The 15,797-nt window shown below is 37.1% G+C and overlaps 1 protein-coding gene across 3 annotated transcripts in view; it reads left to right on the top strand.

Annotated features, from left to right (window-relative positions):
* The window catches only part of NOF1 (U3 small nucleolar RNA-associated protein), a 124,183-nt gene that overhangs the window by 105,816 nt on the left and 2,570 nt on the right, over positions 1-15,797 (top strand). For 2 of the 3 annotated variants that reach the window (XM_010264938.3, XM_010264939.3), the window contains exons 19-24: positions 871-917; positions 993-1,052; positions 2,366-2,437; positions 14,940-14,969; positions 15,083-15,177; positions 15,258-15,363. In XM_010264938.3, the coding sequence (XP_010263240.1) occupies positions 871-917; positions 993-1,052; positions 2,366-2,437; positions 14,940-14,969; positions 15,083-15,177; positions 15,258-15,363 (410 nt within the window). The remainder of the gene's footprint in view (positions 1-870; positions 918-992; positions 1,053-2,365; positions 2,438-14,939; positions 14,970-15,082; positions 15,178-15,257; positions 15,364-15,797) is intronic. The other variant, XR_016079424.1, reaches the window with a different exon arrangement.

The raw sequence follows: 15,797 nt of genomic DNA, 5'->3' as shown, positions 1-15,797 counted from the left end.
TCAATGAGGGAAGAGAGTAGAAGACCATTCAAATTGAATCCAATCCGCAAACCAACTGTAGAAATACTTAAATCTGACCTGAGCGACACAGAATCTGGAGTTTCAAGTTGATTGGTGCAGCCGATTGGGAGAAAGAGAAGAAATTTCAGCTCTGACTGATTTTCAAGAAAAGAAAAAAAAACAGGAAACCTCGGGCTGAACAGAACAGCTACCAGAGATCTTCAAACCAGCTGAATAAAAGTCAATTTAGATGTCCTAAACCTTCTTTCAATACTCTAATGGCAGATTTAATCAAAGGCAGGTCCATAGGACCTGTTCTGATGCCATGTCAACCCTAGTACGAGCAAGCAGAAAACATTTCTAGCCTTCTAGGGGTGTCGAGTAAATCAATCACCCCAAAAGGCCTCTTGTATATTAAACATTACATAATATATATACATATTTACAAAAGTGCCATTATGGGGCTGAAAGAAAATAAAGGAAAAAAATAAAACAACAAAGCTGATATATAGTGTACAGCAAGGGCTATCCTAATATGATGTATCAAGTCTTTTCAGAGTTATGCCTAGAAGCCAATGTCTTTTTGTCCAAGTATGTGGTATGGAAAATGATGATTTTTTGCCTACATATTCTTCCTACAAGAATCGTGCATACCACTGAAAGGGTATGCTGTAGTTCATCTGAATGTGGCAAGAATTAGCATTAATATGGATGCTAACAAAATATATCATTAATTGAAATAACATTAATATACATTATATGTTATATTGAGCCATACAGGAATAAATTGGCCATTAATGCCTCTAGGCACAAATTCTAATGAAAGATCACAATGAATAAAGCATGCTGATCATCTTTTGTTTTGCACAGACCTAAATGCACTTTTCAATCGCCTTTGTGTAAATTATGAAGGAAAGGTATGTCAAATCCTTTTCCTTTTATCATCCCTTCCCTAGTAGCTTCTTTTTTTATCATTTGTTTCAATTTCCCAGGTGAAGTTGATCTCTGAGTATAAAGGTGTTCTTCCGAAAGTGTTGCTTCAAGTGCGGCAGGTGTGTTAGTCTTCTATTTGAATCAAACAAATGTTAAGTTATGTGTTGTTTTTTTTTTTTTCTTCAGGCATGCATTAAGCTAAGATTAAAACTGAAGCAATATAGTAAGTTTACATAGTATTTGTTTAACAGTTTAATTTAAAAAGGAAGCCAATTGTATATAGTGCAATGCTTGTCACTGTCATTAAACTGGTTAATTTCTGTCTATTAGACATGCTTGTTTCAGGAGCAGGAGCATATAGTAATTCTGCTCTTCATTCATTTCATTATGTTTGTTGAATATTTTACTGTTTTCTTGTATTCATTTTATATTTTTTTTTCTTTTTAATCAAGCTTTTCTGCTTATGGCTTTAATGGCAAAGGTGATGCCTAGAATGCATCTGAAAATAGATTTACATTTCAACTAGAATGCATCTGAACCTTTTTCCTTTATCCATTTTTCTTAAGAGCATTTGGCATGAAATTCTTTTGCTACCTATTATTGAGAAATAATATAACTGTTATCCTTAAAAGACCATAAACTTGTTTTATTATTAAGGTTTTCTCATCAATGTGTAAAGGTTTAAAATGTTTGTGGCAATTTTAACAAGTTAGCATCACAGCATGTGCTTGAAGGCACAATGGTTCAAGAGAGGGTATTATTCTCAAAAACATTTGTTAGCTGCATTTTAACTTTTTGGCCAAAATGAAATATCTATATCTACTTATATCCTTAACCAGAAAGAAATAAAACACGGAAGGAAAAGTAAAAAGAATTATTTTGAAGGCTTTGGAAACCAATATAACATGGCACACTATTGCCTTTATAGCAGGGATGTTTTCCCTACATGGGATTGCCACATCTTCATGTGGTACAAGTTAGATGAAATTTAGAATCTCACTATTATGGTACTTCCTATTGTTCAGAATAATTGTCCCTGGTTTTCCCTTTCCCTTGTCATCTACATAGATTTATTTACTTTTATTTTTTACTTTTGTGGAGGCATCTGTTATGATGTATGTTCAAACCTTATTTCAAGTAGCCAAGACATAATGTAATGGTTGTGCTTACCATCAAGAGTAGTGGTTTAAAAGGTAAAACATATAGTTTCCTTTTACTCTTGCAATGGCTGTTATCTGATTAATAGTTATGGCAAGTTGCTTCTCAAAGCAACAAGCATTCTACTGTTCAAGCAACTTCAGTTTGTTCCAAACTGTTGCATGAGTTGAAGTGTCCTTGATTAAGTACTAGTACTGTTTCTTGTTACCATTGAACCATATTCACCAAATTCCACTTTATGTATTAACGTTTCCTGTAACATTTGCATATGCAGATTTATGAGCGTTTTGATGCAAGTTCAATCATTAATGCTGATGATTCTCGGCTAGATTATTTTTCTAAAAAGGTTAGTATAACATAATTCCTTGTTTTTCTGGTTTAAAAACATATATAATTGCCATAAATAAATAAATTGTCATGGTTGGTTGCCTTCCCCCTTACACATGAAAAAAAAAAAAACATTACACAAAAAAGAAAAAAAAATTATATAACATAAAATAAAATGCATGGATTTTTTTTTTAAATTTTTCCTGGGTATGGCACCATAATTTTTTTTTTTTTTTTGAGAAAAAGAATAAGGTAGTGTACTAATGTGTATATAACTGTAGAGTAACTATCAGTCCACCAAATTTTCCATGTATAGCCAGTAACTATACAGAAAACCACCAAAAAACTAGTCTCTCCAGAATAAATACCAGAGACAACCAACAAAATCAGGTAAACAAAAGGCCATGATCAAAATGCTGATGATGAGGGATATGCTTAAAAGAATAGTAGCCATTGCCAGAACAACCAAATCATCTAAGGAGCAGAACTGTCCTTCAAAAATCCTACTATTTATTTTTTTCTACAGGACCCAACACACCACATGAGGGATCACACACCACAGCACCTTACCCTGACGCTTAAGCCTGACAACTTCCAAGAGAAAAAGCATGTCAGATAGAGATCTGGGTAAGCACCACCTGACATTTAACAGGGAGCAGAAGTGACTGAACAGAAAATGAGCAGCCTTGCAATGAATAAATAAGTGATCGTCAGATTCAGCTTCCTCATTGCAATGGCTACTCATATTTAGGGACCCACTTACCACAATATGATAGGCATCACTATAGTTTAAATTCTGCTCCATGGTAACACTGATCAACACTGATGGATAAGTTTTGAGCTAAATTAGCTAGCTTCTTTTTCTAAATAAATAGATTCACTTCCGAGGATCAAACGTTAAAGTGTATCTTAGAATCACACAAATCATCAGAATTTATTCTCTAAACATGCTAAATATTACTTATGCCCAAAACCATCATCAAAGATTAATGCAACTTTGTTTTTGTTGCATTCATCTTGATGGTGGTGGATTGTGACATAGGAGTGTAGTTTATTTTCGTTTTCTTGTTTCATTGGTTGATAGTGCATCCAGAGTTTGAAGATTCTGTTTAAATTGCCTTTTGGTTCTGATTTGTCATCTCTGTGCTTTCTTTCTTTCTTTCTTTCCATTTTTTGGGTAAATTACAAAGGCCCCCCATACTATGGGGTCAGTGACAATTAACCCCTGAACATCCGTTTGTGATACTCCCCTGAACTTTTACTTTGTGAAAATACCCCCTTAACTTTCACTTTGTGGCAAATACCCCCTTGGCCATTAATTTAAATGACAGAAGGCATTAAACTACCAAAATACCCACCTAAACTTTCCTTGTTTTCTTCTCCTTGCCCTTTTCTCTTAAACCCTAATTGACCCAAAAACACCTCCATTTTCTCCAAACGAAACCAGCTAAAATAACAAGAATCATTGCACTGACATAGAAAAACAAGTCTCTCTTTAAATTTTTGTTTCATTTCACAAACATGGATGTTTCTCTTCGTCTTAAAATATTAAAATTATCCTGACTTCTCCAATAAATCAAGAAAAAACAAACAAAACCTTAAATGTGTATCTATCAAAAAGAAACCTCTACCATTTCATCTGAATATTGAATCCAGATGGAAATCTGTAAGGATTTATTAGGGCAATTGATATCAATATTATATTTAGAGAACTAATTGAATTATAAATCATTCAAATAAATAAGAAAAGGGTAGTTTGGGGATTTGAAAAAAATAATCAGCTGAATGAAATGCTTTTTCAAAGCTAACGGAACTGTAACGGAGGGGGTATTTGTTGCAAATTGAAAGTTCAGGTGGGATTTGTTGCAAATGAAAGTTCAGGGGGCAATTGTCACTGACTCCATAGTACAGGAGGGGTCTTTATAATTTACCCTTTTTTATAGTTAACTGATAACTTTTATGGATTAAGAAAAGGAGAAATATAACAACTGCTTAGCAGTCCCTCTTTGGAGGTCTCTACCCCTCAGCCCACACTTTGTAAATTACATTCTCTTACATCATACACCATTCATATGTAGTTTCATTAGTCACCTCAATAAGTCCGTTCCCTCTTTTCATCTTTAGTTTGAGAGCTAGTTTTTGGGTGGCTTCTCTGTATAGTTGCTGGAGCATACTTGACAAATACATGTACTCTTTTGTCAAAACCAATACAATACCTTGCTTCTTTCTCAAAAAAAAAAAGAAAAAAAAAACAATACAATACTTGACAAATACATGTACTGTTTTGCAAGTGAATCAGCATTGCTGCTCTGTTTGCTGAACTAGGTATCCAGCAAACTGTAATCACCATCTCCCTTGATGCATGCTGATTTCTCTCAAGGTTTGCCAGTACTGTCATGTTTCTTGATTGTCTTTCTGTAGCCAGCTTACTTTGTTCTTGTAATCTCCTTCCACCACTAGGTTTCTCAAATTCAGCCTCTTCTCTAAATAGAAGACCAGATGGATTACCTCCAGTTGACATCAGTAAAGCCCAGGATCAGGCCCATAAAGGAACTGACCTACAGCCCACAACCTCATCAAGAAGCTGACACCCATTCGTTTTGTATATACAACAACACATCAGCAAGTTAGTTAGATCTAGAATATTATAATTGATATCCCTGACCTAGGATCACCCCATTCTACATGACTTTAAGCAAGTTAGATCTAGAATGTTATAGATGATTTTCAAATCTGGCTTGGTTGTAAATGGGGTATAAAAGGTTGGGGAGGGAAAATGATAATTCAAGGATTTAACTACTGATAAAACTCAGATCTGAACCAGAATTAGTTTGTTAATAATAGAGAAGAGAGAAGAGAGAAGAGGGAAGAAGAGAAGAGAAGAAAAGAGGAGAAAAGGCCAGATCGAACTAGAGAGAAAATTCTACTCTCTAGTCGGCCAGGTTATATTTATAGTTTTCTATAATAAAAATGAAATGACTGTTGTGCCCCTACTTAAGTATGGGACACATCACTTAACTTAAACATTACACCTCACACCAAACATAAATAAAAAGACCAAACTGCCCCTATATAGTTGACACTAACACTCCCCCTCAAGCTGGTGAGTATATATCATATCGTCCCAACTTGTTACATATGTAGTCCACTCTTCCCCAACTCAACCCTTTGGTGAACAAGTCTGCCCATTGACTTCTTATGTTAATGTGAAAATTTGAGAGAAAAAATGAATTGATTGTATTATATTGGAAGGAGCATATACACAACTTTATATAGAATTACAGAGCTAATTTACAGGGTGATAAAATAGGAAACTAACTTTTCCTAAAAAACTAATTTCTATATCAGTGGGATTCTCTAATTAATATCCCATGATTCTAGGATATCCCATGATTCTAGGAAATTAAGTTTCCTAAACTGATGGACCTAAAATTATGGAGAATCAATCAGAGAGTCAATCTTCTACTTTCCAACACTCCCCCTCAAGCTGGTGAATATGCATCTTTCATTCCCAGCTTGGAGATAAGTCCTTGGAATGCCACACTGCAAAGCCCTTTTGTCAGCACATCTGCCAGTTGACCATTCGTTGAGACGTATGGAGTGCAAATTAATCCGCTATCCAGCTTTTCCTTTATGTAATGCCTATCTATCTCAATGTGGTTTGTCCTGTCATGTTGGACGGGATTGTGAGCAATGTTAATAGCTGACTTGTTGTCACAGACTAATCTCATTGGACCTTCCCATCTGATCTTTAGGTCTTCCAAAATTATCTTGAGCCATAGTAATTCACATACTTCCTAAGCCATTGTTTGTATCCGATGGCAAGCATAACTTTAGTAAATCTTCCAAACCACACCCTAGGTGATTACTTGAGACCATATAGTGCTTTCTTCAACCTGCAAACTTTATTTCCTTTTAGATTTCCTTTGAAGCCCGGAGGAATATCCATGTATATCTCCTCCTCTAAATTACCGTGAAGAAAAGCATTCTTTACATCAAATTGCTCCAAGTACCAGTCGAAGTTAGCTGCTAGTGACAACAAAATTCTTACCGTATTCATCTTAGCCACTGGAGCGAATGTCTCCTGATAGTCAACACCATAGGTTTGTGTATATCCTTTTGCCACGAGTCTTGCCTTGTATCTTTCTAGAGAGCCGTCTGACTTGTACTTTACTGTGAAAACCCACTTGCAGCCCACGGGTTTCTTTCCTGGTGGTAGGTCAACAATATCCCATGTTTGATTCTTATCTAGAGCCTACATCTCTTCTCTCATAGCATCTTTCCATTTCTCATCAGATAATGCCTCAGATAAAGTATTAGGAATATGAATGGTGTTTAGACTAACTAGGAAACTCCTATGTGATGGTGAGAATTTTTTAAAGGACACAAAATTTGCTAAGGGATATAAGGGATGTTTAGTGCATTCTCTTGTGCCTTTCCTAAGGGCAATAGGAAGATCTTGGTCAGATGCTAATTCAGAAGAAATTTTTGGAACTGTATTTACCTCATTCTCAGGATTAGGAGTTGAATCTTGAACCTGCACAAGATTAGGATCCTGGTTTCTTCTTCTTGAATATACCTGCAATCTCATAGAATCACAAAGTTCATCATTTTCTGTCATGGTCTAGTATGAATGGGTGAAGAAGTTGGTTTGGTTTTAGGTGGTTCGATAGGTGCAGATACGGATTGAATTGGTATAGATGCTGAGTTTGGGTGTTGAGAAACTGTAGGTAGACCAAGCGGGAACAAATCTCTGTCCTTATCTTCAATGAATGACAAGGACTCCCCTTGAAGATAAGGTTGAGTGAAATATGGTGTTTTTTCTTCAAAAGTGACATCAATAGAGACAAAGAATTTTTTAGTAGGTGGGTGGTAACACTTATAACCCTTTTGGGTGGACGAATAACCCACAAAAATACACTTGACGGCTCTTGGATCTAACTTCCCTCTATTATGGGTATGAACATGGACAAAAGCAATGCATCCAAAGATTCTTGGGGTGAGATTATTTGTTGTATGTAGATCGGGATAAAATTGAGAAAGTGTTTCCATTGGTGTTTTAAATCCCAACACCCTCGAAGGTAATCGATTTATAATGTATGCGGCTGTAAGCACAGCTTCCCCCCAATAGGTTTTTGGAACATGCTGGTGGAAAAGTAAGGCTCGGGTTGCAGCTAGTAGATGACCATTCTTCCTTTCTGCTACTCCGTTTTGTTGTGGAGTATTAATGCAGGAGGATTCATGGATAATCCCTTCTTTTTGAAAATATGGGGATAAAGTTTGGTTGAAATAATCCCGTGCATTATCCGATCTAAATCTTTTGATTCTGACCCCAAACTGATTTTGGATCATGTTATGGAAATTTGGGAGTACACTACTTACATCTGATTTAGATTTAAGAAGAAAGATCCAAGAGACCCTAGTGCAATCATCAATAAAAGAGACGAACCACCGTGAGCCAGACACATTTGGAACTGTGGAGGGTCCCCATATATCACTATGGATAAAAAAGAATGGGACTAAACTTCTCTTGTTACTGATTGGAAAGGGCACACGCTTGTGTTTTGCAAATTCACACACATCACAATGAAAATATTCAACACCTCAATCCTTTAAACAATGAGGGAAACATAGTTTTCAGAATTCCAAAAGATGGATGTCCTAGTCTAAAGTGATGAAGCCAAATGGTGTTTTTGTTGGATGATGAAAGGAATGACAGAGATAACTTATCCTGGACAATATTTGATTTGCATGATTCTTCAAGATAGTAGAGTCCATTCTTCTCCTTAGCAAGTCCAATCCTCTTCCCCGAATCCTGGTCCTGAAATATACAGTAAGAAGGATAGAAAAGCACATTACAGTTCATGTCATGGGTGAGTTTTTGGATGGATATCAGGTTAGTGGACAATTTTGGAACATGGAGGATACTTTTTAGTGTAAGTGATGGATTAATATGGATATCCCCAAGGCCAGCTACGGTAGTAAGGGAACCGTCTGCAATGGCTATTGTTTGATTGTTTGGGCAGGGTGTATAAGTGCTAAAATGTAGTGAGGAGTGAGTCATGTGATCTGTGGCTCCTGAGTTAATAACCCATAAATCCCTAATAGGTTCATCTGAGACATTTAGTCCGTGAGGAATAGAAAACTTACCTGAGATTGCAAGAGAGCCTGTACCACTAGGTTTCTCCAACGATCCCAGAAGCCCCCTTAACTTTTCGATCTCCTCCTTATTGAACTCAGTCTTGTCTGGAGGCTTTTCTTGGCTCGGCTGATTTGTGGTGAAGTTAGCTTCACTTCGACTCTTCTGTTGTCCTCCTCTATAGCCCCATTCCCTATTCGATGGTTTACCATTCAGCTTCCAACACTTCTCTTTGGTGTGCCTCGGTTTCTTGCAATAGGTACACCAAAGAGACTTCTTGTTGTCCCGTACAGAGGACAAATCTGTCTTCATTCCTTCCAATATTTTCGGTTGTTCCATCCTTGTAGTCATGGCTGAACCTTCTAGTACTTGGGGTTCAAGCATAACCCCCCTACGGCTTTCTTCAGCTCGAATCAGAGAAATAGTCTCATTTAGAGATGGTACCTCTTCTTTGCCAAGAATCTAGACCCTAACTTGATCAAATTTTGCGTTGAGTCCTGCAAGAAAGTCATAAACGCGATCTTTTTCGATAAAACTCTTTAGGATTGCTGCATCGCTGCACATTTAGTCTCAACGCACCGATAATGATCAAGTTCTTTCCATAGGTTCTGCAGTAAATTTGCATACTCAGTAACTGTCTTGCTGCCTTGTTTAGTTGATCCAGTTTTGACTTTGATTTCGTACACTTGTGCTGCATCACGTGCTTTTGAATATGTTTGTCGGACGGCATCCCAGATCTCTTTAGCCGTGGATAAAAACATACACGTGTCGCTGATTTCAGGGATCATTGAATTCCATAACCATGACATGATCATGGAGTCAGCTTCGTCCCATGCATCAAATCTTGGATCTCCTTCCTTCGTTCCCGTCTCTAAGAGATGGCTAAGCTTTCCTTTTCCCTTTAAATATGTTCGAACAGACTGAGACCACTTCAAATAATTTTTCCCGTTCAACCTATATGCTGCCTGAATGTTTTGCAGGTCGCCAGATGCTTGATGTGAGGAAACTTCTTCCGATTGCGCAGTGGTATTTGATACAGTGGTTTCTGACATATTGGGCGGGCTTCAAGAAAGAGAGAAAAACAGACAATGAAGGTTTGAAAAACTTAGTAAGGGTTGGCGATGAAGGCCTAAAGAATCTTTCAGCCAATGTAAAAAAAAAGGTAACTGTAATGTTCCACCAAATTGAAGAGTGGATTGAAACCACTCAAAATCAAAACTGATCCAAACCAAACCAAAGGGATTCAGTAAATCTGCTCTGGGCAACACCAGATCTAAGATTTCAGACTGATCTGATGTCTCTACAAAGAGATCCAAGAAAAAAGGATGAATTTGATGGCGCAGCAGTCCATAAGAAGCAAAAATGTAGAGTTCAGATCTGTAGCCGATCTCGAAGAAGAATCAAGGACACTCAAGAACCTCCCAAATACTGTTAGAGAGTTCTTGAACCAGTAGCAGAGATGACCAAAGAGATACTATGTGTGGATTAAGTCGTGACCAGCTTTGATACCATGTTAAAATTTGAGAGAAAAAATGAATTGATTGTATTATATTGGAAGGAGCATATACACAACTTTATATAGAATTACAGAGCTAATTTATAGGGTGATAAAATAGGAAACTAACTTTTCCTAAAAAACTAATTTCTATATCAGTGGGATTCTCCAATTAATATCCCATGATTCTAGGAAATTAAGTTTCCTAAACTGATGGACCTAAAATTATGGAGAATCAATCAGAGAGTCAATCTTCTACTTTCCAACAGTTAACATATGCAGTACTTATCACTCCACTAAGTACCTTCTCTCTCACAAAGTGACAATCAACTTTTATATGTTTTGTTCTCTCATGAAAAACTGAATTAGAAGAAATGTGGATTGCAGCTTGGTTGTCACAATAAAGCTTCATAGGAGTGTAAATCAAGTACCCCATATCCTGTCAGAGGTTTCTCAACCACACCAGTTCACAAGTTGTATGTGTCACGGCTCTGTATTCAGCTTCTGCTTTGCTTCTTGCCACCACTGTCTACTTCTTACTCTCCCATGTCACCAAATTACCCCCAAGAAAAGTACAATAACCTGTAGTGGACCTTCTGTCAGATACAAAACCAGTTCAATCGGCATCGGTGTATCCTCTATTTCAAGATTTCCTCCACTCTTGTATCACAAGCCACGACCAGGACTCTACATCCCAATGTGGAACCCGAGGATTCTACATAAACTGATTCACCACACTAACTACAAATGAGATATCATACGATCCTTAGAACTACATCCCAATGTGGAACCCTAGGATTCTACAAAAATTGACTCACCACACTAACTGCAAATGAAATTTCTGGCTGAGTAATGGTTAGGTAGTTTACCTTACCTACCAATTGCTTGTTATTGGTGTAAACGGTATTTGAAAATCTGATTTCAAATTTGATATTCGACATAATCGAATCGAATTCGGATAATTCGAATATCTAATCGGTCGAATTCGGATATGACCTGATTCGATTCGATAAATATCCGAATTCGACTGATTATTTAATTCTTATATATAATATATAAAATATTATATATAATAATTAAGTTATATAAATAATTTATATATTTATATACTTTATATCAATAAAATATTTATTAATTATCTAAAATAATTAATTAATCAAATTCCAATCAAATCGAATATTCAAATATTTAATCAGATTTGAATTCAGATATTAATTTCCAATATCCGTCGGATATCGAATCAAATTCAGATATCGGATTCGAATTCGGATATTGCTTGATCTGATTTGAATTCAATCCATTTACACCCCTACTGCCTGTACCTTCCAAGATCTTCAAACTCCTCACCCACATCACTAATCAACTTGGTATTTGATTCCATAGGTGTTCTAGCCAGTTTGGCACCTAATAGTCCTGTCTCTCCCAACAAATCAAGAACATACTTCCTCTTATACAAATTAATACCTTGCTTAGACCATGCTGCTTCTATCACCAACAAATATTTTAATTTACCAAGGTCCTTTGTTTGGAAGTGCTCTTGTAGAAAGGTCTCCAGTTTATCAATCCCCAATCTCTTACTGCCGGTAATAACAATATCATCTACATATACCACCAGTAAAATCTTCCCAGCATGTGAATCATGGTTGAATACTAAGTGATCAACCTGACATTGTTTCATACCAAACTTCTTTATCACTTCACTAAATCTACCAAACCACACACGAGGGGATTGTTTAAGTCCATAAATGACCTTCTTTAGTTTACACACCTTACCATCCTCATCCTGAGCAACAAACCTCAGTGGTTGCTCCATATAGACCTCCTCAAGGAGATCACCATTGTAAAAAGGCATTCTTGATGTTAAGCTAAAGCAAAGGCCAATCATACATAGTAGCTAGAGATATCAAAAAACTGAACCAATTTTAGCAATAGGAGAGGTCTTCGTATACCATACGTTTGGGAATATCCTTTGGCAACCAGTCGAGCTTTCAACTGCTCTACACTACCATCAGGTAAATACTTGACAGTGTATACCCATTTACAACCTATAGCATGCTTACCAGGGGGAGGGTGGTGAGATCCCATGTATGATTGTGAACCATTGCTGAGAGTTCTTCCATTGCATGGCCGCCACCCTGGAGAGGCAAGGGCTTCTTGGGCATCCATAGGAACTGAAATAGAAGACAACAGAGAAACAAATTGATGATGGGAAGTAGAAAGGTTAGATATAGAAACATAATTGGAAATGGGATGAAGTGTGCAACTGTATTTACCTTTCCGCAAGGCAATAGGAAGATCAATGTCAGAAATAGGGGGTGGGGCTGGTATGGGAACAATAGTCAAATCTGTTGATGGTGAAGAAGCTAGAGGAGGAGCTGGTACATGTTGTCGATGCGTATACACTTGGCGGATGGGTGGCCATTCAACAAGAGGCTGCATTAGAGGCGAAGACTTAGTCGGTCCTCAATGGGAACTAGAAGAAGAGGTGGAGAAGAAGAAGATACATCACTTAACCTAGAAGAAAACGAAACAGACTCAAAGAAAGTAACATCAAGACAGACAAAAGAACGTCGAGAACTAGGGTTATAACACTTATATCCTTTCTGGGCCCGAGAATAGCCAAGGAAGATACACTTATTGGATTGTGCATCTAATTTGTCCATTCCTGGTCCAAGATTAAGTACAAAGCACGCACACCCAAAAACCCTAGGAGTAAGAGGGAACAAAGACAAGGTAAGAAACAAAGTGGTGAAAGGAGAATGACCTTCAAGGATGGGCATGGGCATCCGGTTAATGAGGAGGCAAGATGTAAGCACAGTACCACTCCAAAAACGTTTGGGTACATCCATATGGTGCAAAAGGGACCGAGCAGTTTCCAAAAGATGGTGGTTCTTTCTCTCAGCCACCCCATTTTGTTGTGAGGTGTAGATACATGAGGTCTGATGGATAATGCCATATTGTTCCAAATATTCCTGAAACGGTGTATAAAAGTATTCTCGGACATTATCTTGGGTTCCATTCTATTCCATAACCAAGTCATAATATGTGCATCTTCTTGTTCCCAATCACTATATTCTTGAGAATCAGCGGAAGGTTCTTCTCTTACGTGCTTCACCTTCTTCTTAGCCCTAAGAAAGACTTCTATAGATTTCGCCCAAGGCACATAATTCTCACCCATTCAATTTGATAGAAGTCATCTGAACATTTAGGTAGTTGGAGGAAATCATAACACTAGACTTGTATTCACGACTGTCTCCCATATCTGAAATATTTTTTTTTCTTCTTCGCTCACCTCTATGTCACACCTAATTCACTTCTCACCACACTGCACACTAGTAACAGTTATTTTCCTTTCTCACTCATAGTATGCCACACAACCCAACTTACTTTTCACACACTGGACTCTAGTGACAGGTTATTGCTGAAGGCACCTACTGTCACAGTTTTCAGCAATAACAGTCACTGGTATTCTTCACTCTCAGCACCACAAAACTACCTGAATACACACCACAAACATAGCAACTCACCAACCACTCAATTCACACTGAAGCACCCATACAGCCCACCTATTTGATCACCAAAACACCTACCTGTACTCGACTGTCCACTGCACCACCTGAAACAGCCCTCTTCGAACCATCGATTAGAGGGCTTCCTACAAACAACCACTAAACCACAAAAGGGAGGCATGAAAACCTCCAAAAGGGAAGGGCGGTCACTCCTTCTCAGCCCTTTTTCTTATCTCCAACAGATGATGAAGAAATCTGGAAAACCCTAGTTGAATGGCAATGGAAAGGAAGTCTGGGCAGATCTGAATTTGTCACAGTAGCTCTGATACCATGATGAAACTCAGATCTGAACCAGAATTAGTTTGTTAATAATAGAGAAGAAAGATAGAAGAGAGAAGAGGGAAGAGAAGACAAGAAAAGAGAAGGAGAAAAGGCCAGTTCGAACTAGAGAGAAAAATCTACTCTAGTCGGCCAGGTTATATTTATAGTTTTCTATAATAAAAACAAAATGACCGTTGTGCCCCTACTTAAGTACGGGACACATCACTGAACTTAAACATTACACCTCACACCAAACATAAATACAAAGACCAAACTGCCCCTATACAGTCGACACTAACAACTACCAACTCTTTTCCTTTCTTGCAGTTAACTTCTATAATTGATATCCCTGGTATAAAACCAAATTAGCTTTCCTGATATACCATTTCATGTCATATATAATAACCATTTTGCTTTCTCCATTTATCTAGCATCTTCCTTGTTTTACTATCTTATTTAATAGTTTAGTTAACCACAGTAGGACTAAGGCCTATAAAGAAACATCAGGTCCCAATGCCTTAGGTCCAAATGCCTTTCCCTTCTTCTAGAATTCAGGTTTCCACATTTTTGTATTAATGTTTCTTTATTTTTAATTTTTTGAGGAATTTGTGTTTTGTGCCTCATTTGCTATAAGGCCCTCAAACCCTTTTGCTTTTACTTTCCCTCGCATTCAATTAGATCTCCTATTCTGGTAGTTCCTTGAAAAAAAAGCTTGACAAACCTGTTTTTGCTTCACTAGAATTGTCATTGAACACTCCATGATTGTGGTGTTGCATCACTTTCTGTTTTCTGGTTGTCTTCATACTTTGTGTTTCTGGCAAGTTTTGTAGCCATTCAACTATTTTTGACCAAGAAATAATGAACGATAATTTCCAGTAGTCCTATGAATTACGTGTTTCATTCATTGGGTGGCTTTTCTGAAAACAAGTAATCAAAGCACTCCTACATGAATGGGCACTGGAGAGTTTTACCATTTAAAACATATAGTCATAACCCTTCTGGTTCACATGGTTCAGCTAGCCATGAATTTAAGTAACATGAGTTTTTCTTGCTGTAGGTGTTCCCTAAAATAAAGGATTCAGTTCAGGTACTAGTTTTTTTATCTAGACTATTAAATTATGTATTGGTAAATTCAAGCCTTGAAAAATGATTTCATAATTGGAATCATACATATAAATATTTCTTTTCTATTTCATGCAGGGTGGAATTATGATTTTTATCAGTTCGTACTTCGAGTTTGTTCGAATTAGGAATTTCTTGAAATTGCAAAATGCATCCTTTTGTTTGCTTGACGAGTAAGAATATTCCTTTCCTATATATATTATTATTTTCTGTACCATTCTTATTTTCCATTTTCTTTCCTTTCAAAATTTAGGTACACAAAGCAGAGTGATATATCTCGTGCACGGGGTTGGTTTTTTCAAGGAACAAGGAAGATCATGCTCTATACTGAGAGAGCACACTTCTATCACAGATACAAGGTTGTTTCTTTTAGGAATATATTATGTTGAGTGGGCTGATTTATGTTGGGCCAATTTATGTTTAGTTTGTTCTCTTTTAAATTAAGAAGTTGTTGGGCCTTGGGCCCGTTAGTCTTTTATTTTTAAAAGAATTGTAAGTACTTAGTTGAGTTGCCGCCCTACTAGGGGCATCTTTGAAATATCCCATATTTAAGTTAATTATAAATAGAATGAGGGGCTGGCGGCTAGGGTTATGTATCACTATCCTAGTCGACCTTCTCCTTTTCTTCCCTTTCCTCTGTCTATTGCTAAAACCCCCAACTTTCTCCTCTTCCTTTCACAAGAAGCTTGGCCGAAATCAGCACATAAGGCTTTCTACTTATTATGCTAGTTTGCCCTTGTTGTCTACTTATACAATAGAAGTTTTATGAAGCATGGTTCAATGTTTCAGATTT

The sequence above is a fragment of the Nelumbo nucifera genome, chromosome 8 (assembly GCF_055504915.1).
Source record: "Nelumbo nucifera cultivar China Antique chromosome 8, China Antique-T2T, whole genome shotgun sequence".
Taxonomy (NCBI): domain Eukaryota; kingdom Viridiplantae; phylum Streptophyta; class Magnoliopsida; order Proteales; family Nelumbonaceae; genus Nelumbo; species Nelumbo nucifera.
Note: the sequence above shows the minus strand (reverse complement) of the source record. Positions and strands in the feature narration are given on the sequence as shown.